The sequence below is a fragment of the Lygodium microphyllum genome, chromosome 19 (genome assembly GCF_053477565.2).
Source record: "Lygodium microphyllum isolate KBCC chromosome 19, Lygodium_microphyllum_v1.1.10, whole genome shotgun sequence".
NCBI lineage: Eukaryota > Viridiplantae > Streptophyta > Polypodiopsida > Schizaeales > Lygodiaceae > Lygodium > Lygodium microphyllum.
In genome coordinates, this window is record NC_141153.1 from 41,935,683 (window position 1) to 41,959,955 (window position 24,273).

Consider the following 24,273-nt stretch of genomic DNA (forward strand, 5'->3'; position numbering starts at 1 on the left):
TTTATATAGACCCAATTGGCTAGGGTTAGGGTTTTCCCTTCCCCTTAGGACCATTCACACCTGCATGTCCTTATCCACTCCTACATAAGGAGAGTTTGTATGCCTATACTCTCAACAGAATGCACACAAGATAGGAACCTGAAAACCCTAGTCTTTCTTCTTCTTCTTCTTCTTCCTCTTCACTATAACAATCTACTAAGAATAAAAAGAGAGTACAACATACATAAGAGAGTATGACAATCTACACAAGAATAAAAAGAGAACATGCTAACTAGAAAGATGACTAGATAGATCTCTTGTAGCTCGGGTAGATGGACTAATTAATGTCCAATTGTAAAGTATCATTGAAATGACATATTGATGCAGGCACTAACCACGTCAGTGATATGAATGCAAAAATTTTAGGTAGTATTATCTTTTGTGGGAAAACACCTTGTGAGAACCCTTCATATTAGCAAATTAATCCAATTAGAAGGGGTAGCTTTCCGAAACATTCTCATCCTATGCTTTCATATGCTACAATTACATACAAGGAATTTATATTTTTGCCCCTAACTAACTTTGAGAAGACATCATCCCATTCCTTCTCGATATCCTTGGACATGTATGCTTGCAAGCCTTTCTTCTACAACTCTAATACTTGGCAAGATGCTTGTAACTTTTGATGAAACAGGAAGGCTTTGTCAAGTGCTCTTGCTACTTCTAGATTTTCTTATCATATAGCTTGATGGAGGGCCTAGGATTATCAAGAATGGGCACTCACATATCCTCAAAGTTAGCAAAAGCAATACAAATCATCATGGTAAGAGATGTGTCTCCTCTCCCATCCTTAGGTTCGCCCCACTTGCAATTAGCAACTATATTGGACCTAAGCAAAGCACGTGTGACTTAGAAACTATTATTTTGAGGTCAATTTTCTCACAAAGGGCAACATCTTCCTAGTGTCCACCTCCTTCCCTCTCACCCCTATTGAAATTCAAGCATAGTTCCTAAAGAACTTAAGTATATGAGCCCTTGGTTGATCATCCCGAATTGTTCTAAGCCAAGAGAGGTAGAGCATGTTAGCCTTTCTTTTTTTAAGTTGTCAATCCTAAGCTAGGTTGCATTATTCTTATAATTGTATTGTGTGAAAATATGTTTTATACAATTAGTACAACCATATAAAGCATATAAGACCTTAATTAGCATATTTCCATTAATCTTTTGTAGAAGAGTGCTTCATATGAAATATTATCAAGAAATGATTAGTTATGATCTAGTTTTACTTTTAGTAATTATTGATAATTATTTATTTTTAATTATCAATGATGATTTATATCTGTATGGAATAGTAAGAAAAACTCTTAGGTCTTTCTTGAGAAGTTTGGTGGTTAAAGAATAGTGCCCTTCATTCCTTGGGATCTAATTACTACCTCCAAACTCAATGCATGGCTTGACACCTAGGTTGCATAATACAAAATGCATGATCTATACTATATGGAAAATATGGGAATATTGTGCAAAGAAATTACTATCAAGACAGTTAAAGTTACAATGTTCCCAAATAATGCCTTGCCTTTAGAAAGGAGCAATGATAGACAAAAACATGCTGAAAGTCAATCCCAAGACTACCATTTCCATACAAAATAAGCAAGCAGAAATACTTGCACTTATTGCTACAGTTTTAAGAGCATAGGTTGAAACCATAGTACCTTTCTCATAATTGTAAACAAACAAAACTGCAAGTGCATTTCCAATATCATCCTTCTAAATTGGTGTTTCAAGCTCAAGCTCATCCTTAACAAGTAATATGGTACTCCTTTTACTTAAGCGATTTAGTATATACAAACTTCACAACTATATGCATTCATCTAATTGAAAAACTCCTTTATTATGAAGTTTTCATGACAAAGCATACCCATTTTCTAATCAACCAAAGAATGACCCTATTAAAGGATACCCTTTTGTGTGTAAAAGCTTTTAAAAAAAAGAATTTTAAAAGCCCCTTTTATTGAACCCATGTCAAATACTCACATATTTGTGAGTACCCCTTCAGGCCCCTTTGCCTCTACAATTAATACTGTCATACTTAATCAACGAAGGGAGCTTGCTTGGGCCATGCCAAAATGATCCTCCCTAAAGCTTTCCTAATGCAAATTGCATTTCGATTACATTGTTTAATGAAATGACGACACGACATCTATTTCTTATGGGACCACAAAGCTCTAATATTTCAAGATAGAGTTTTCAATATCTTAGATGTCCTCATATCAAATTTATTCCAAATCAATAAATATATTTTCTTATTCTTGTAGCATGGCATAAATATCATACTTGAGCAAAGGTTTTCAAGCCAAATTTCAAATCATAGTTCGCAGTTTTCCCTAGGTCTCAACAACTTCTTCGTTTATTATGTTTAGGCATGTCCTTCTCAAGTTAAGAACAATTTCCATGTCCACTCTTTTCCATACTAAGAGATGCTTTGGTAATAGCCTTTTTGAACTATACCGAGCTACCATCTTTGTGTTTTATTGCTAGTGAAAGTCTGGAGCCTCCAAGGAGATTCTATTCCTTGCCAAAGGTAAGCCAACAAGTCCTTGATCATAATTTATAGCCCACCTAGATGGGATACCATCCTAAACCAAATCCTTATGTCGCAATCACTTTTGCACAAATGATCCCATATGGTGACTTATGATTAGAATAACTAGATATGAATGTCATAATTGAATCGAAACTTTTCAAGCTTAGCATATGCTTAAGGGAAAAGATATCATCCACCATTGCAAGGAGTTTCTTGTTGCCATTGTTGCGTAGCCTATTGAGACCCTAGCCAACAACAAATGATCTAGAAACTATTCAGTAATAAATAAGTGCATTTTCTTTTCGTAATATGACAAAATGCAACGAAGATTTTAGATGCGATGGATTGTATATATGCCTGCTAGAGAAGCATAGCCAATGGTTTGAAATTATACACCTATCAAACTCAACCCACATGCAAACCAACTAAGTTACGACCCCATTGGCGGCAAGGAAGATTATGAAAGACACCCTTGCTTTGAATGTAGAGCTCACATAAGGATGAAATATCATGGTAGTTCAACATATTGTTTTGATTCTCCCCCAAGTGCAAAGAAAACCAAACTACATAAAATACAAGTTTGGGAAAAAAGGAAGGATTTGGAAGTGAAAGATCTCAACAATAAAAATACTACTACTACTACTAATAAATAAATGAACAAGCCGCGGGGTATGTATAAAATTGACTAAGCTTCTGCTTTCAGATGGCAACTGATCGAGAGACCCACTTCAGACGCTCTCAGAGTTTGAAGCTCCACACAGCACAGCCGGTGGATGTGTCTAAATTTTGAATAAAAATAAAATATCAATAAAAATCAGCATAATATATATATGTTACGTATTCATACATATATATATATATATATATATATGCACACACACACAGAGACAGACAGACAGAGAGCAGCCTGCATTCATGATTCAAAATTCATGCTCTGATCTTTCACAATATCTAGTCCAGCTGCTTCTTGTAATGTTTTGCTTCTGACAGAGCGAAGGTGCCCCCATAGCCCAACAACCTTGAAGATTTTCTTCTGTTTTGCCATTTCTGAAGGTAAATTGTGATCAATCTCAATCCCTAAACCTCATTCTGCTGATTGCTGGCCTTTCTGTACCCGTCATCCATGGCTTGATTAGATCTAAACTTGGCCAATTGCAAAGTTAAATGGTACATATATCTCAATAGGAAGCTTATTTTGGGCATGACAACGCTTGCGCGCACGCACAGAGAGAGAGAGAGAGAGAGAGAGAGAGAGAGAGAGAGAGAGAGAGAGAGATGTGTCAAATTCCATTACGAAAAAAAAAAGAGATGTGCCAAATGGCCATATACTTTAAAAGATATATTTGGACCATGGGCAAAACCTGATGCCATAGATATTTATGTGTGCCAATTTCCCATGCTTGAATAGTTACTAGTTAGCCAAAGTCCACAAGTAGATGTTACTTCCACATATTATTAGCGGAAATCCCATAAGCCTCACAGGATATTCTCCAAAGCATGATAAGATGGATCACTCTGACTCATAGAGGTGGATATGAGGTGAAGTGTAGATGTTACTTCTACATAATATAAGGGGAATGTCCATAAGCCTTGGATGATATTCTTCAAAGCATGATAAGGTTGATCACTCTGATTCATAGAGGTGGATTTCCAGTGCAGATTTATGAGATGAAGGTAGGAAATATTCCCAAAACCAAGAACGGTATTGTCAACCACCAGCTTCTCTTTGATGATGTCTTGGATGGATGCAAATTGGGCTCATATGACGAGCAAGCCATGCACCATGTGCTCAGGCTTGTCTCAAGCGGAACCGTTCCCTGTGTGTCAGGGGATGTGCCTGTCAATGAAGGACATGTTTTCAACATGGGTATTCTTCAAAATCAACAGGACCCAACTCCCAAGTTGACTCATTCACAACCCATCTCTCATTACAAGATGGGCATTCAACAAAATCAGCAAGAGCCAACTCACAAGTTCACTCATTCACAACCCATCTCACATATAAGCACTAGCCCTTCTGTTTTGCAAGGTCAGCCGAACCATTGCCATAGCTATTCACGTCCTCTCACAGGACTCAACTCAACCTCAGATGAAGAAAGCTACTCACGTTTTAAGACTTATGTTGGAAGGTTCAACAGTGGGTTGCTCTGCCAGCTTCAGTCAAAATCCCACCCACAACAGCAAGCTAGGCCTGTGCCCGAACTCACAGCAGGGCAGTACTTGAACGCACTAGATGGGCCAGAGTTGGAGTTTCTCAAGGTATGCCAATGCCACTCTCCCTTATTTTTTTTTGCCAGCTGCATCAACATTTCTGTCTGCTAGCACCTCTTCTCACCTCCATCATGATCTAGAACATAGCATATACTTGGAAATCCACCATACAATGGATATGTCTGATTAAAACAGTTTTCGTTCTCCTTAGATGAATGCTATGTTTTATGCTCCACCTTTGGATTCATTAGATAGTCCTCTAAAGGGCATGTAATCGGTTGTGGATACATTCCAACAAGCGTGCAATTTGTGGTAAAATTCATAAAAACTAATTGATAGTAAAGTAAACCCTCATGGTCTGGAGGCTAGCAGGAAGCATGTGCACTAACTTATATTATGATGTCAAAATTTTCTTTGAATTGACAGGATGCAGAAGAAACTGTCCTCCCAGTTGATGAGAAATGGCCATTTCTTCTCCGGTTTCCAATCGGGTGCTTTGGTATATGCATGGGCCTTGGCAGCCAGACTGTCCTGTGGAAGACATTGTCAACTGCAGCTACCATGCAGTTCCTCTTTGTCTCCGAGAAGATCAGTTTCACACTTTGGTGTTTGGCTTTAATGACACTTGTGACAGTGTTTGCAACATACATGTTGAAATGTTTCTTCTATTTTGAAGCTGTACGGCATGAGTTTCACCATCCGGTTCGCATGAATTTCTTCTTCACTCCATGGATAGCTGGCATGTTCCTGACTCTAGGAGTCCCTCCTGCAATTAGTGTGTCCATAAACCCCATTCTCTGGATTTGTTTCATGCTACCCATATTCATTCTGGAGCTTAAGATATATGGGATATGGTTATTTGGAGGAGAAAAGAGGCTGTCCAGAATTGCAAACCCATCAACACATTTATCATTGGTGGGAAATTTTGTTGGGGCTATTCTTGCTGTAACTGTTGGATGGAGAGAGTTTGCCATCTTCTTTTGGGCTGTGGGCCTTGCACATTACTTGGTGCTTTTTGTGACACTCTACCAGAGGTTACCGACTGCCACCATACTTCCCAAGGAACTTCACCCAGTATTTTTCATGTTCATAGCAGTACCAAGCACTGCCAGTGTAGCTTGGTCAAAAATTGTAGGTGACTTTGATTTGGTTGCAAGGATAACATACTTCATGGGCTTATTTCTGTATTTATCTCTGGTAAGGAATCGTTTTCCTCTCAGTAGAAATGACTCAGACTGGGTGTCTATGGTTTAGACATATATTAAATTGTGGGTGATTTTGACTTGGTTGCAAGGATAACATTCTAATTCATGGGCTTGCTTCTATATTTATGTCTGGTAAGAAATCATTTTTCTCTGAGTTGAAATGACTGTGTATGCTTGTGTCCATTGTTTATACATATGTTATAATTATTGGGATACATGTAGACAAAGCAGACATTTAACATGTGCATGCACACACATTCACAGGCACACACATGGGCATGCTTACACACGCACACAGGCATGCATGCACGCGCACATGAAACTGTCTTTATTAATGCAAGGAAATTAAAAGCATTGAAAAAACAGATTTAATGGAAAACATACACACAAATTCATGTGTGTGTTTGTTTGCTGCAGCTGGTGCGCATCAACTTCTTTCGTGGCTTCAGGTCAGCCTCAGCTCCAGCTTCAAACTGCTAGACTTTTTAATGTGCTGGTTCAATGTATGGTCTGACATAGAAATATGCATAAATTAGATCTAGACATTTATAGTCTTCTTATGCTGGTGGCTAAAACACTGTCAGATTTAGATAACCTCAAAGAGTTTGCTGAAAGATTCTGTCAAAGACTGCATACTTTTAACCAACATCCTGTGATTATTGGATGGTTGAAAACAGTGTTCACCAAAATCATTTTTGAGAACTGATACAAAAACCTTCAACATAGAGGTTTGTAGGTATTGTCATAGGCTCTGGTAGCATTCCAGAAGTATATGAACTAAGTGGAAATCTAGAGGGTTTCTTCTTTAACTTTTGCAATTGTTTCGACATTAAACCTCAGTTTTTTGTGAACACTGGTTGAAAGCTGATGCTTTTCAAGTGCAGTGGGTAGTTCACCCCGCACATCAATTGCGATGGTTCACCATCAAATTTTAGAGAAAGCAGCAGTTTGCAGCTTCATACACTAGACTTCTATTTTCTATTAAGTGGCATCATTGTTGATTTTTGTCAAGTGATATGAGCAATCACCTAAGTCCACATCTGTGACAACTTACATGGTGTCAAGCGAATCTAGTATGCATTATAAGATCGATCCATGGGACTTGGTATACACAGTTGCTGTCAACTAAAGGTTGGCTATCTGATTTGATTATTTCTCCAGGTTCTCAGTCACATGGTGGGCATACACCTTTCCAATGACTGCATCAGCTATTGCTACCATCCATTATTCTCTGAAAGTGAAACACCCCATAACACAGGGTCTGGCGATCTTGCTTTCCCTAATCTCATCGGTCACTGTTCTGTCATTATTTTTTTTCACCACCCTCCGCATCATCTTCTGTTCTACTCTGTTCCCAAATGACATGGCTATTGCAATCACAGATGGAAGTTCTAAGCATAAGTGGAAGATCAAGGAGCTAGAGGAAACTCTTACACCATCTGATATGGTCCAAGTAGTGTGTGTGAAGATTGGCAAACCAGTGGTTGCTTAGTTGGGCTACAGTACAACTTCAGTGGTGTCGTCAATTGAGCCAACACAGTCAATACAGGGATGAGACTGCCAATTTTGTAAGATTATTATCTATTAGATGCTTTATAATCATCAATGTGATTCAATCAGGTAAGTCCATGATGTCATGATCAGTGGATTGGTTGATGACTATCTGAATCACTTGGTAAATAGAAATCATAGGGAAGATACTATCAGGGTCTTGAAAGTAGCTTGCGCTAGCATGTAGTAGTAAAAAGGGAGGGTAATGTAGTGATATTCAGGAGGGGTAGAGTAGACTCTGCTGTATAAACCCAGAAGTACTGCACACCAACACTTCACCATGTTTGCTACGAGGCAAAGAACCTTGACGTAGTCAACCACACTCGGTGTTGGGAGTGGTCAACCAAACTCGCATGTACTTCATTTAAATGCTAATAATCAAACAATAATGCCTTTACTTCCAATGTTATGGATCCAGAGATGAAGATTGCTTAAAACCTCCTTCAAAGGGCCAGGAAAAATTAATATTGTACTATGAAACTATCGGAATCATAGAATATAGCAAGGCACATTGGCTCCAGTCCAGGTTTTGGTAAACAGAAATCACGAGTAAGATAGTATTAGGGGGGTAGAGTAGACTTCGGTGTATTAGCCCAGATGTACTGCACACCAACACTTCACCATGTTTGTGGAGTGGTGAACGAAACTCGCATGACATTGTACTTTATTATGCTAATAATCAAATAATGATGCCTTCACTTCAAATATTGAATCCAGAGATGAAGGTTGCTTAAACCTTCTTCAAAATATCAGGAAACACTTTTACATTCTCAAGCACATACATTGTACATCCAACATTTTATTTATTAAGCTATCAATACAATAATGAGAATCATGTGATTAAGGAGTAACTGAGAATTGTCCATTGTCTGTCTGCTATTTCGATTGGCACTAATCACAGTACTAGTTAACTGCTCAATCCATCCCCCTTTCATCATGCCTTGTATAAGCTTTCGTGGCATCCAACCATGGCATCCATAAATCTTACAGAGCTTCACAATTCAATCTTGTTCCAACTGCTTATGCCTGCATTCTCTTTCCCTGATCATGTCAGCTAGCAAAGGAAGCCAGCCTAATAAGGCTCTGGCATGTGGCTCACTTTAATGAGATGCATCTCAGAGACAACATGAGACACCAAAATGGCTACAAAGTGAATAATAAAAACGGATCATGGAATTACAAAATCAAAAAGAAGAGCCCAAAATCAGTTGGACCAGCAAAGAAGTGACAACAGTGCAGATACATCATAACTCAACACACCCAAAAGATTTTCTCCATAATTCTTAATAGAATCTCTGAAATACTGGAAAATTGGCAATGAAAAATCACAAAGGATATCTTATCTTTCTTAAATGGAGGGGACCTTCCTTGATCTGGAACTTGGTTGTTTACGAGGGACTCACTTAGAATAGCTTAGAATAGGGACTTTGTTATGCTATTTTTTCCTGCCATTCCTGGAAGTTGTATGTGAAGTCGAAGAAGGGAATGAAAAAGAAGCGCAACAAAGACGCTCAAATCTGCAGACATCAGATGCTTAAGCTTTAGGACCTCTTCCATGGACCGACCACATAAGCCCATAAAAAGAAATCTCCAGCACTGCTTCTTGTCTAGTTTTAGTGGATGGCCACGACAACCCTTGCAGCTGGTTGAAGCTTTTTCCATGCCTTACCACGTCAGCCCACCCAACGTGATGGCAACTGGGGGTGGAGAGGACAAGGCTTATATATGGAGGATCAAAGATAATCCATGATAATACACAATAAGTTATAGACAAATTCCCACTAAAATTCCCACATTGTACTGAACTACGACAACATCATGACCTTCTGCTCGGCGGGCGGCAATACATTAGCGATGGGTGTAGAGAGGAAAATCTCCAAGATGAGGACATGGGATGAGGACGATGCAGAAGAAGGTCGATGAAAGCGGAGCCCATGTAGCACTACGAAGATAGTGATGACCATTTGAAGCTTGGAGGGGGCATGGTGTTGCCCCGGTCGGAGCTGATGAAGGCAGATGCAACACTGAAGCAGCAAAGGCCAACATCGATGCTTGAGGTGCAAACATGAGGTGGTGTAGATGACGATGGAGGGTAGCCCAGGATGGTTGGGCATTCAGGAGCTCATCCACGAGATGTGGGCAAGTGACCTAGAGTGCCACCTCACGCTCATCAAGGTGGACATGGAGAGCTCATAGTAGACGGAGATATCGGGCTGTAGGTACACGATGTACTTATACCACGTCCATTCGATGTTAGCATACTGTCATTAATCATCGTCAAGGAGCTCCTGTATGTGCTTCTTCAAATAAGTCGTGTCTAGCATGTGGGCTGGCTATCTCACTCTCATCATGGAAATAGCACTTGAAGGGTGTCTCTCCTTCCCGTATATAGAATGGTAGATGGTATAGTTCTCTCTCTAAGGCCATAAGGCCAAGAAAATGACATATGATACAACTCTCTCTCTATATATACATGTATATATATATGTATATGTATAGCCTACTGCAAGGCCATAGAGGCAAAGGGAGCCACTTGTAGTGGAGGTAGAGGTGAGGGTTGAGATGAGACATCTATTTAGAAATCTTTGTAAGCTAAAGACAAATGTAAAGGGGCAAAAAGATCTAGTTGGTTCATGAAGTGATGGAAGTCAGTATCTTATAATTCAAGGGTTTATTGAACCTAAAACCGATCCTAAGTGGTGACTGCATAGTATTCCTAAACCATAATTTAAAAAGAACTTCATAATTTTCTCTCTCTCGTGCAAGAGATTAGATCTTGGCAAGTTGACAATTTGCGAAAGATTCAATGGCTATCCAACAAAGTCCTCTCTCTCTCTCTCTCTCTCTCTCTCTCTTTGTGCATCAATAGCTAACTTCAATATAGTATAGATGATGAGGTTTTAAATGATGGAGGATGAAGGGTTGATCATGGAAGGTAGTAAATCTACCAACATGGACAACCTAGGTCAACCTCTAACGTAGAGATAGAAGGTATTGTTGGGGTATCACAGGGGTGGATGGTTCAAGGAATGTGATGGATGGCAACAATGTTGTTAATGAGGTTACAAATAGGAAAATCTCCAAGATGAAGACATAGGATGAGGCCGACACAAAAGAAGGTCAATGAAAGAGGAGCTCATGTAGCACTATGAAGAAGGGGGTAGGGTGTTGCCCTAGTTGGAGATGATGAAAGTAGATGCAACAATGAAGAGGCAGACACCAATGCTAATGCTTGAGGTGCAAACACAAGGTGACGTAGATGACGATGGAGGGCAGCCCAATATGGCTGGTAGTGAAGGGCTCATCATGAGCTATGGGTAAGTGACCTGGAATACTACCTCACTCTCATTAGGGTGGACATGGAGATCTCATAATAGATGGAGGTGTTGTCCTATAGGAACATGATGTACTTGTAGTAAATACAATCGATGTTAGCATACTACCATTGGTCATTTTCAAGGAGCTCCTATGTGGGCTTGTACACTAAGTGCAATCTCTTCACATAAGTTGTGTCTAGTAGGTGAATTGGCTACCTCACTCTCATCATGGAAGTAGCCTGTTGAAGGGTATCTCCCCTTTTGGTATATAGAATGGCTAATGGCATAGTCCTCTCTCTCTCTCTCTCTCTCTCTCTCTCTCTCTCTCTCTCTCTCTCTCTCTCTCTCTCTCTCTCTCTCTCTCTCTCTCTCTCTCTCTCTCTCTGTGCACTTGCTACAAGCCATAGAGTTCAAGGGAGCCACTTGTGGGGCGAAGATAGAGGTGAGGGTTAAGATGAGATATTTGTTTGGAAATTTTGAATGCTAAAGATAGGTGTAAAGGGGAAAAAACGTCTAGTTGGTTCATGAAGTGATGGAAGTCACTATTGCATTTTGAGGTTTCATACCATTCTTGCACTATGATCAATATATTTTGTTGCCCCTTCGTGGATAATTTATGTTGCATTTGGAATTGGCCCTAAAGATCACTACCTATATTTTCAAATCATATTTATAGGCAATTTGAACACTTTGCTTTGTGCAATTGCAATTTTGTACCTCAAAAAAGGCCATTGAAGGATAAGCCCTACTGAGTAGTTGGTTTATACTAGGGTTGAGAAGAAAACTACCTCATTCTCCATCTTCAACCTTTGAGGGTTCTCACCCTCACCAATTGTGGTAAATGATATCAATTTTACTAGAGAAATGAAAGAGGGCCTCTCTAAATCATGAAAGAAAGAAAGGAGCATTGAAACCCACGTTCATCACTGTAATAGGAATTTTGTCAAGGATAAAGCTTCGCATGCTACTTAGTACCTTCTTTCTATGACTTAGACTCACAATCTTCTTTCTAGGATTTGCACTCACGACTATCTCATCCATGATATTGTGAATCTTGTGGATGCAGCTCATCACAAAAACCTCCCCTTTCTTAAGGTTTAAGGGAGAAGCATGTAGGTCTTCCCACTTGCATGCTATAGCATTGTACTCAAAGAGCACATTGTACATTTTTGCATACTCTGCTAGCCTTCTTCCCATGTCTTCTACCCCTTCTACTAGATTAATCCTAGGTTGAGGAAACTCAATATTTATCATATGCAAAAAAAGGTGGCCCTTCTATTTTGCAAGTGCACTAATTAGGAAAGGCCATTGAATACCATAAAGAATGCCATAGTTGACAATGTGCAAGTGTGATTCTCATTCTACAGAATTGGTTAGAAAAATGATGGAAAAGATTGGCATAAGGGCAAACCTTCACCACAAGGCGAAAAGCATCATTAGGGTGAAAAAAGCTTTTAAAAAGGGCCCTTTGTTAATCCATGTATTAAGAAAAGAGCCAAAGAGAGATTGCCACATGCACAAGAATATGGTATTCTTTTCTCCTCTATTTTAGAGATAGTAGAGACTATTTCATAGTTCTCTCCTTTTTTAAGGCCAAAATCTCATAAATCTTACATGTTTTGGTAGTCTAAATCCCAGTGTCCTATTCAATGAAAAAAGTTGACAAAAGATATGAGAAAGATGGCAACTAGAAGTTAATGCTTGATGTTTTGAAAATTGAGAGATCTAATTGCATATTTACTTTTTGGCTTTTTTTTTTGTGCCCATTCAATAAGTTCCCTTGATTCTCCTTCTTTACCTTTTCTTTGAGTTCCTTTCTCTTTAGTCCTTCTCTTTTTGTTCCTTTCTTTGCATAGTAGTGTCCTCAATGCTTTTTGTTTAATTTCCATGGCATCCTCTCCAAGCATCCTTCTTATTCTATGAATTCATGCATCATCTCTAAAAAGAGTGTAGACGGAATGTGGAGGCCCAAATGTATATTGCAAATAATAGGTTTCCCATAAGGTCAAAAAAGCAAAATGAGAGGATCTAAAATCTCATTGTAAGGAACATATTGCTACATTCAAGACTACACCTCAAGAATGGTTCACTCAAGTATAGCATGCTTACACTATTGATATGTGTTTGCCTCCAACCGAATGAGTTTCTCTGCAAACACATTGTAAGCTTTGTTATAAGTAATGAGCATATTTTTTTGTTTTATCAATGCAAGTAATATAAAATATTTTTTTGTTTGCAGATTTTTTTCCATCAACAAGTTTTGAGTGGAAACCTATGGAGAGCCTGTGCGGTCCTTTTCAACCTATCCACAAAGAATTTGCCGAGATTATCTATATTGATCAAACCATGAGTTTTTTTTTTTGCTGAGAGTAAGATTTTTGTATGTTATGCACAATATGTTGTCTCTTCAAGAACAAGTGTATATGGTGCTACAATAGGAAGAAGAGCTAAATGTTCTAAATTAACGTATATGACTACTTACCTCCTACGATTATAAATTTTGGATCATAAATGTAAAAATTGTTTTTGCTTGTTTCTACTCATTGTTGGTTATTTTTCAAACTGGTGTTGCAAGTTATTCAACATGAAGAAAGAGTGAAGGGTCTAGTTTGCTCCTAACTGGATAGTAGAAAATGTTTCATACTTGAGTTCTTATAACAATGCAATATAAGTTGTGGTTATAAGCTCAAATTTAGTGGTGCAAACCATTGGAATAAGAGCGAAATACTCTTTGCCTTGCAGAAGTTGCATATATCTCAACAATTGTATTTTTGGAATCAATGATAAAATTAAATTTAAAATTTATTCCTACTCATTGTCATTGTTTAGGAGAAACACTTTACACTGTTTGCATATATCTCAACAATTGTATTTTTGGAATCAATGATAAAATTTAATTAAAATTTTATTCCTACTCATTGTCATTGTTTACGAGAAACACTGCACATTGTTTGCAATATGATCTCACAAAAACAGTATTTGGATTACATTTTCAAAAGGATTTCATTTCATAATGAGTTACAAAAAGGCTTTGTAAATGTGTGAAGAAGTATTGAATGGTAATTTATACTTAAGTGGACAATTGGGATAAATACATAAAATAATGTAGTGGAGACACTACTAAAGTAGTAAGTGGACTATCCAAATAAATACATAAAATAATGTAGTGGATACACTAGTAAAGTAGTAAGTGGACTATCAAGATAAATACACAAAATAATGCAATGGATACATTGTTGAAGCAATAAAGGGAAAATAATCCTAGTCTATAGTTGTCTTTTGCTCTTCCACAATTTTCTCAAAGACAAGAGGTTTCTTCACACTAGATTGTTTCATTGGTGTCTCACAAAATTGGACCTTCAAGGGCACTCTTTTCTCATTGGGCTTGAGTGTGGATGGCTTGAACTTGAGAGGAGAGAGCTTTGGCATCCCTTTCCCTTTCAATTTGACCAATACAACTAATGTACATATTTTATATTCTATCAATATAAATAATAAAAAATGGATTATTGTTTACAAATATATTTCCATCAATAACTAGTGAGATAGCCAAAGTATCAAAATAATGATACTCTACATCTTTCTTTTGTCATTTAGTTGTTCCTTTGTGGGCCTTATTTGAATCAATGACTTCTTCCACCATTGTTTCTTTGGTTTCTTGAAAAATTAGAATTACATCAATAGATGGAGTGTACATGGTATTGCCAAGAAAGCGGCCACTTCAACATGATGAAACAACACATTATAAAGGGGTGTCTTGAGCGAGCATGGGCCATATATTGCATTGTATGGTCTATTTTCTCAGTCGTCACATAGCATTCCTGTCCATGATTTTTTTTTAACTTTTCTCCACAAAATTAGTACTATTAATGGAAATACTTACTAAAGTAATAACTTGTAAGCATAAAGCCTACAATGAAGGAAGACTTGAGTGCTCAACTCTCACAAATCTACTTGGCCATTAGATTCATATGATTCATACATTACAACAAGCTACATCAAGATTAATATAAGTGTACAATCAAAATCCCTATCTTCTATTCCTTGATGCAAGATATTGAAATGAGATGAGAACTAAGCTCATTTGTGATGATTAATGTGAAGGGGACCCTCTAAATTAGACAATCAATAGTGAGAGCAATGCATTTTTACTTAATAGAGGAGGGCATGATATTGTTCATAGGGTATACACAACATTAAATATTGATGTTAGCTTCAAATCCCTTCGATATTCATGCATCAATCTTGCTAGTGATGGGTTTACCTTGTAAGAGCCTTTCCTTGAGTGTAAAAAGCTTAAGGAGGCAAAATCTTGTTCAACCATGCTTAATACCCTATATATTTCTCTATTGTCGAAGCTTTTGAGAAGCTTAGATTCTTTGATGTTGATGCTAAGGAGTGACACTCAATGCAAAAGTAGGAGTGATGAAATAATGCCATATAGGGTGATATGAATCATGTTGTGGGGGGACTTGCTTAAGCTACTCTACCAAACACACACCATACACACAAGAGGAAGCTTACTCAAGGACATAAGAAGAGAGACGGAGACCAAAAAAATTTCTTGCTTGTTTCTTCTTGTTCTTTCACACACAATACAGTGTACACAAAGTATAGATAAGATACAACATAAAGGAAAGTCGCCTACTAAGTCAAACAATGCATAACTAACTATATGTAATAAGTGATAAGTTAGTGGCCATCTAAGGATCATAATGACCATTGATGTGCTAAGTGTAGATATACAGACCCATCTAGCCAGACGGTCTATCATTAATGTCTACATGTGTTGAGCTTGCCATCTCAACCCTCCTCCTCAAGCTCAGTAATGTCTCTGCAACTCTAAGTAAGCTTCAAGATTTTCAAAAGCTTCTCTACACCCAATGCCTTTGTAAAAATGTTAGTTATCTAATCCTATGTGTTGACATATACTAAGTCAATCTCGCCTACAAATGCCTTTTATGATAACTAGACCATCTCCATGCATACCCAAATCACCCAATAACTTTTGCAACCATACCACCTCACATGCTGCCATAGCAACACCTCTATACTTAGCCTTTGTATACTCAATAAAGAAACTAGAGGTTGCTTTTTGTTGCCCCATGTAACTATTGCGCTACCCTAGGGTGTCCACCTTTTATAGAATGTGTAAGATACCACATGAGTTCAAAAGAAAAAGGGTATTATATTTAGTTAAATTTACAATATTATATTTATAAAATGGATTTTTAAATTAAAAATTGAAAAAAAATCCATAAGTTTAGTAAAGTAAAACGAGTCATTGTAAGGCCTTATAACATGTAAAGAAATGGTATTTCTTAATATCCTTTGAACAACACACATTATATAGATGATTTCTTATAGATGGACTCCTCGGGTGGTGCACTACTAAGGGAAAACATGAATTGACTGATAGATCTTCTATCAGACATGCTACCAACCCAATCTACATCTGTGTATCCAAACACTTGTATATCCTTACCCACCTCATAAAAAAGTCCATAATGCAAAGTGCACTTCACATACCTCAATATGTGTCTAACTACATCCAAGTGAGGCTCTCTACACATATGCATAAACTAATTGACAAAGCCAACAACATAGCTCAAGTCTAGCCTTATGATAGTCATGTAAATCAAACTTTCTATTGTCCTCCTAAACATAGTAGGGTCTTCTATCTCATCCCTAATATTAGCACTTAACTTCACATTTTGCTCCAATGGCACTAAAAGAGGCTTACGCATTATCATACTATACTTGGATAACATATCCAAGTCATATTGCCTTTGGGACAACTATATACCATCATCACATCTTATCACCTAAATACCAAGAAAGTACCTTAGCTAACCCAAATCCTTCATCTCAAACTTGTTCTTCAAAAATTCCTTAACTTTAGCAATCACATTATCATCATCACCTATAATAATCAAGTCATCCACATACATGACTATGATGACCAAGCCTACATCTCCCTTTCTCACATCAAGTGAGTGGTCAACATTAAAAACATAAAAGCAATTTTTGACAAGATACTCTTCGATCTTGTCAAACTATGCTCTAGGTGCTTGCTTCAACCCATAGAGTGCTTTCTTTAATTACTTGCACACATATGTGGGATACTCTAAATTCTCATAGCCTACTAGCTGTTCCCTATACACATCTTCTTCCAATTCACAATGCAAGAAGGCATTGTTGATACCCATTTGCTGCATGCTCCAACCTTTGGTTGCTACCAAAGCAAACACACATCTAACACTTGCCATTCTAGCAATTTGACTGAATGTCTCTTCATAATCTATGCCATATGTTTGAGCATAGCATTTTGCAACTAGCCTAGCCTTATACTCGCTAACAAAATCATCTGCCCTATGCATGATTTTGTAAGCCCCTTATAGCTAATAGCTTTCTTTCCCTTAGGCAATGGTGCTAGATCCCAAGTCTTATTGGTTTCTAATGCAACCATCTCCTCATCCATTGCTACATCCCAATGAGCATGACCAATAGCATTCTCAAAGTAAGTAGACTCAAAATCCTCAACCACCTTTACCATATAAGCATAATGGTGAGGTACATAACCTTAAAAAACAAATATTTTAACAAGGTATCTAACCCTATTGGACGTACATACCACTAGATCAATTAGTGGAGCCTTTACATTACCATGTGCTCTTTGTATACCTAGTGTCTTGATTGAGGGAATACCAAGCTCATCATCCAAACTCTCTAAACCATTCAAATCTCCATCAAATCCCAAATGACTAGTAGATATATCATTACCATATGACACTTTCTTCTTCCCTTTGTCTTTACCTGCAACACTTTGTAGATGCACTTGAAGATATGGGGCTCCTCCTTAGTCTCCGAGACCAAGGGCTAACTATAGATGTAGTACCAAATGATGTTTCTAGTTCACTAAGGCTCCATGATTCTTGCTTTTCTTTATGTATATAACTATCATCATCATCATCATCATCCAATGTATCACTATTAGATGCATACCAACTACTCATCTCATAAAAAATAGTATCATTGCTCACTTTGAACTCATTTGTGACAGGGTTATAACAACATTAATACCCTTTTTGACCTAAAGATTATTTGATAAAAATATATTTTTTAGCCTTTAGATCAAGCTTCTTTCATAGCTCATCTGGAAAATGAATATATGTAACACAATCAAATACTTTCAAGTGTGATACATTGGTCTGAAGTTTTGTTCATAATATGGAAAGTAGTATGAACAACTTTAGACCAAAAGTATTTTGGTATATTCTTTTCAACCATCAATGCATGTGCAACATCAACAATATATCTATTTTTCCTTTCTATAACACCATTTTGCTGTGGGATATACCTACAAGAAGTAAATGATCTCTTTATCCCATGAAACCTCAAAAATTCACTAAATTCATTAGAGAGGTACTCTCCCCCTCCATCTGATCTCAAGCACTTAACTTTCAACCCTATTTCTATTTCAACAATAACTTGAAAGTTTTGAAGTGGTCAAATACATCACTCTTGTCCTTCATGAAATATACCCATAGCTTTCTTGAATCATCAATAGATGTGACAAAATATTTTCTACACCATCAAGAGACATGTTTTGTGTAGGCCCCCAAACATCTATATACACTATACGAAGTATGTTTCTGATCACATCTCTATTATGCGAAAAAGGTTGTCTTGCATGCTTACCAAACTAATATGTTTCACACACTTTATGAAATTTGTAACTCTAAAATTAGACAATCCTATAGCCAATCCTTTGGACTGCATTAGTTTTAGTCTTTGAATATTTGCATGTCCAATACACGTGTACCATATTTAAATATCTACAACTACTCCTTTTCTTTTAGAATATATAATAGCATTCATAGCAGGAATTCCAACATCTAAAGTGAATATGTAGCCAACTCTACTTCCTTTTCTGACCAACCTGAACTTCTTATTAAAGCCTTCTATAAAACAACCTTTTTCATTAAATCAAACCTACAACCCTTGCTCTACCATTTGGCTAGTAAACACTAAATTCTTTGTAATTGATAGTACATGTAATACATATGACAAACTCTTTGTCTGGCCATCATGCAAGGACAAGAAACCTTTTTAATGTGTGAAATTGGGTGGCATAATTCATTGCTCATCTGCACATAACTTAGATTTCCTAAATCCTACATCTCTCCAAACCATTCAGCATAATTGTTCATATGATTAGATGTACTTGAATCAACATTCTATACACCAACATGTGTCACAATTTTTATAACAACATTCATCATATGCTACATAATAAACAAACACTCATTTTTGTTTTCATTTTGTCATGAAGATGATGCATAGTTTCCTTATTGCAATTTACCACTACGGATATCATCCTTCTTAACATAACAATGGGCTACAATATAACTTTTTTTGCCACAATAGTGACAAAAAATACCAAAATTGCCAGAACCTTTATTTTGCTATCCACCTCTTTCTCTAGAGCTCCGCCTGCCTCTAAAGTTTCAAGGCCTCTTGAAACCTACATTTCATAGAATTGTTGATTTATCTTGTTTTTCTAGTTATCAGCAGCACGTCCCATACCATGGCCTCTTCAAGAGGATCTATTACATCCCCCTCATGAACTTGAGTAAAATACTTAGACTTGTTCACCACTTCTTTCACATGATTCACCAGGCATATTGATCTTTTCAGTGAACATGAGAGAGACCAACTCATCAAACTCTAGAAATGGCTTCCATACATGTACAGAAGTGACAAATGATTTCCAAGAATTCTCATTATTAAGGCCACCTAAAGTATATGAAACCCAAATCATCATCATCAAGCATTACATCAATCATTTCCAAAGCATATGGAATGCTTCTCACCTTCAAAACATACTCATTGACAAACATTTTCCCTTTCTTCAAAGTATTCAACTCTTGCTTGAGTTGAATCTTCTGCACCTTTGTATTTATTGAAAACATGTTCTCAAAAATTGTCCAATTTGCATGTGAAGTTTCTGCATTTTTTATATGCTCCAACATATTATTATCAATGATTGTAGATAACCAATAAATGGGATAGCTAAAGGTAGAGGCTATGAGGAACTAGGTTGCTCCTCTTCATAAAGTGGGTTAAATCAGGGAATTTTTTCAGTTTACATTATTTTTTCGCCAGTTCATTCAAGGATATAGCCAAATCACAGTCCCGCTCATAATGGACAGATAAGGAAAAAAAGTTTTGATCATCTCAATAATATGCTGATTTAGTCAAAGCAGTGCTAAAAATGGCACATTTCTCTAGCCCCTTTGAGGTGCATACTGATGCTTCTAGTTATGCTATAGGCATAGTGTTCATGAAAGATGTGCATTTAATGTGCTATGATGCAAAGAATTTGGATCCAACTAAACAAAGATGTGTAACCCATGAAAAGGAGATATATGTAGTGGTACATTACTTAAGAAAACCAAGGCATTATATACAAGATAAACCAACTAAGGTGTACACACATAATATATCCATGAAATATTTTCAAACTCAGCCCAAACTGTCTCCCAAGCAAGCTAGATGGTAGGATTTTCTTGCCAAATTTTACATAATAATTCTACACAAGTCGAGATCCAGCAACAAGATGCCTGAGGCTTTTAGCGGACAAGCAAAATAATAGTCTATCATCAGTGTGGCTGAGAGTAGATTTGGTGCGCAAGTATGTGAGAAAATGGAAAAAAATGGAGAAACTCAACAACTTTTGAAAGATATGACAGTAAGAAGTACTCCCTAGGATATGTGTGAATCAAGAAATGGCCTTATTTTTTATCAAGGAGGCCTATATATACCCAATGATGATGACCTCAAAAAATAGCTACTCTGCGAATGCCACGATAGTCACATAAGTGGTCACTCTAGTCAAGTTCATACTTTCAACTACCTCAATAGATTTTTCTATTGGCCCAAAATGCAAGAGGACATAATAGAACATGTATGTACCTTCCCCACATGTCAAATGGTAAAAGCTCAACGAATGGAGCCAATAGGGGAGCTCCAATAGATGCTAGTTCCATCCCACCCCCCATGGTATGTAATCAATATCAACTTTATCACAAATTTTTCAAGATCTTATGGATGTACAGAAATCCTTGTGGTGGTACACTATTTTTCTAAGCAAGTTCATTTAATCACAACCAAACCTCCCATAGCAGCACAAAAAGTGGCCAAGTTATTCTTTCCACGATGTTCAAATACCATAGTCTTCCATTAGCAATCATTTCAGATCTGGACCCATGGTTCCTCAACAATATGTGTTGTGAGCTATGCTCAAGCTCATGGATCCTCAGCTCTACTTTTCTTTCTCTTTTCATCGCCAGAAAGATGGATAGGCAGAGAGGTTGAATCAAGGAATTGAAGATTACATCCACACCTATTTTGAGGTAGATCAAAAAGATCAGGTGCAATATCTTGACATTCTAGAATTTCACTACAATGCCACTCTACATAGTTCCATAGGTTTCACTCCATTTGAGGTGGTTATAGGAAAGGAATTCATCACTCCTATGGCCTTGGCATTGGGCAAGTAGTACATAGAGCACTCGGATGTAAAAGAATTCCTTACCAAATGGAAGCAACGGATGCAAATAGCACAAGAGAGCCTCAGAAATAATAAAATCTTAATTTCCAAAATACACAATGCCAAGTGCCAAAAGCATGTAGAATTTTTCCCGAGTGACTTAGTATTGATTAGCTCCAAAAACATCAAATTTCCCAAGATGCTTTCTATGTGCAATTGTTGTAGAAATTCCATGCAAATACCTGATTTGGTTGGTAGAGGCTACTCCCAACTCAATTAGCTTAGCTTACTTTTGAGCCAAAATTCATCTTGGAAACACATTTCATTGCCAAGCATCCTGAGTTCTTGCTCAAGTGGAAGGATCATCCAATCAAAGAAGCTTCATGGGTGGCTGAGCTAGTGGTCACATCAAGCACGCTTGAGATTTATTACTCCAATTCTACAACAAATAGGAAAATCCCAATCTCTATCATCCTCCTTTACTCCATGAGTGATTGTCTACATCACAAGTTGTAAGTGAGTAGTGGGCAAACTAGTCATTGTCTTTTCCAATATCTATGTCACAAGTTGTGCTGAATATTGGGAAGATTGGCAGTTGTCTTTTCAAGACCTTGCATCCACATTTTTAATCCGTAATTGTAGTTTCAATAATTGTATAAAAGTCATTGTCTCACACTTGTATTGAGTTCGTGGGCAAGGCCAAGTCCTAGGAGAAGTAGTTTTAGTGGACAAACACTGATCAGTTCTCTAGTGAGCTAATTAAGATCCCCGTGTACTTGAGCCTACTAGTCCCACTTCCACCGAATGAGGCCATTGAGTTTTTTGATAGCGATAGAGTGTATGAGGGAGGTTAAGTGCACAAAAAAGCATTGTAACAAACTTTCACCTGGGTGTTTCTCCCTCCAATTAGGCCTTAGGCCTTCATAGTACAACTATTCTCTTTTACTCTCAAAACTCTCATGCAAGCTATACTCATTTCTAGAAAAGTTTCTATTTGTGAGCTAAGGTGGTTAATTGTTTGCACAATATCATAGTGCAAAGGATGGGTGATGAATGCAGAGTTGGGAAAATCACTCCACTTGCTAGATTCACACTCCTAGTGTGTCACAACACCTATGAGGGTAGTGGTGTATGAGCGCTTGGGCGACCTAGCCAAAAAGCAATCATCTTTCTTGCCCCTTAGTACTGCAAGTTTCACAAAGGAGCCAAGGCATCTGTGGGCCCTATGTCATCCGTGTGAGTCGAGAGGCCCCTTGGGTTGAGACGACCCAAGGCATGGGGATGAGTTGTCATAACTCAAGATGGTTGAGTGTCGAATCATGCTCCAAGGTAGTGTGGTAGTGTGCTATGGTGCAAGATGAACCTAACATAATGAGCCTTGGCAAGATGACGCATGCAAGGTGCCAAGTGATTGATTCTATGTGTGATGCCCCATCGGAGTCGTATGCGAAGCGCGAGCTGTGACACAAGGTGGATATCTTGTCCCAAAAGGGGATCATGATGTACTGACACTACAAGGATTTGAGCTAGTAGCGACGCCGATTAACGACAGCGGATAGCGGTGTCGCTATTGGCGTCACTATTGGGGTCGCTAATAGCATCGCTATTTGCGTCGCAATGCAAATAGCGACGCTCCACAGGGAAAAAAAGTGGCCGAAACCGAGCGCAGTTTTCATTTCGCGTTTGCGGCTTGTGAGTTTTGAGAGCGAGAGCAAGGGAGAGAGCGACCGTCTTGCCGCCACCACCACCGCTATTCGCGAAGGAGAGGAGGAGCCTTCATCGCAAAGAGGAGCCGCCCCACGCTCGCCATATCTCATCGGTGAGTCTCCCTCTCTCTTTCTTTTGCTTGTTTAAGGTTTAAATCACTCTCTTTTGCTTGTTTAGGAGAGGAAATGAGAGAGAAAGAGAGGGAGAGGGAGAGAGAGGGAGAGAAAGAGAAAGAGAGGGAGAGGGAGAGCGAGGGAGAGGAAATGAGAGAGGGAGAGAGAGAGAAAGAGAGGGAGAGGGAGGGAGAGGGAGGGAGAGTGCATTCTCTCTCTCACTCTCCCTCTTGCTTGTTTAATGTTTGAATCACTTTCTTTTTTGCTTGTTTAGGAGAGGAAATGAGAGAGAAAGAGAGGGAGAGGGAGAGGGAGAGAGAGGGAGAGAAAGAAAAAGAGAAAGAGAAAGAGAAAGAGAAAGAGAGGGAGAGGGAGAGGGAGAGGGAGAGGGAGGGGGAGGAAATGAGAGAGGGAGAGAAAGAGAAAGAGAGGGAGAGGGAGGGAGAGTGCATTCTCTCTCTCCCTCTCCCTTTTGCTTGTTTAATGTTTAAATCACTTTATTTTTTGCTTGTTTAGGAGAGGAAATGAGAGAGAAAGAGAGGGAGAGGGAGAGGGAGGGGAAGGAAATGAGAGAGGGAGAGAAAGAGAAAGAGAGGGAGAGGGAGAGGGAGGGAGAGTGCATTGTCTCTCTCCCTCTCCCTTTTGCTTGTTTAATGTTTAAATCACTTTATTTTTTGCTTGTTTAGGAAATGAGAGAGAAAGAGAGAAAGAGAGGGAGAGAAAGAGAGGGAGAGGGAGAGGGAGGGAGAGTGCATTCTCTCTCTCACTCTCCCTCTTGCTTGTTTAATGTTTGAATCACTTTCTTTTTTGCTTGTTTAGGAGAGGAAATGAGAGAGAAAGAGAGAAAGAGAGGGAGAGGGAGAGAAAGAGAGGGAGAGGGAGAGGGAGAGGGAGGGAGAGTGCATTCTCTCTCTCCCTCTCCCTTTTGCTTTTGGAGAGTGTTAAGATATATTGTGAGAGGGAGAGGAAATACGAGAGAAAGAGAAAGAGAGGGAGGGAGAGGGAGAGAAAGAGAAAGATAACATATATTGGAATGATAGCATATCCATGA

The 24,273-nt window shown here is 38.2% G+C and overlaps 1 protein-coding gene across 2 annotated transcripts; it reads left to right on the top strand.

Moving 5' to 3' along the window:
- The first annotated feature begins 3,246 nt into the window (after positions 1–3,246).
- LOC148019789 (S-type anion channel SLAH2-like) lies at positions 3,247–10,054 on the top strand. Of its 2 annotated transcripts, XM_087699953.1 has the most exons (5): positions 3,247–4,822; positions 5,201–5,971; positions 6,397–6,428; positions 7,141–7,238; positions 7,362–10,054. In XM_087699953.1, the coding sequence occupies exons 1-5, from the start codon at positions 4,175–4,177 to the stop codon at positions 7,469–7,471; spliced, it is 1,659 nt and encodes a 552-aa protein (XP_087556079.1). In that variant the 5' UTR covers positions 3,247–4,174; the 3' UTR covers positions 7,472–10,054. The 2 variants fall into 2 exon arrangements, with proteins under 2 accessions (XP_087556079.1, XP_087556078.1); XM_087699952.1 differs by having other exon boundaries at positions 3,249–4,822; positions 7,141–10,054.
- The last annotated feature ends 14,219 nt before the right edge of the window (positions 10,055–24,273 follow it).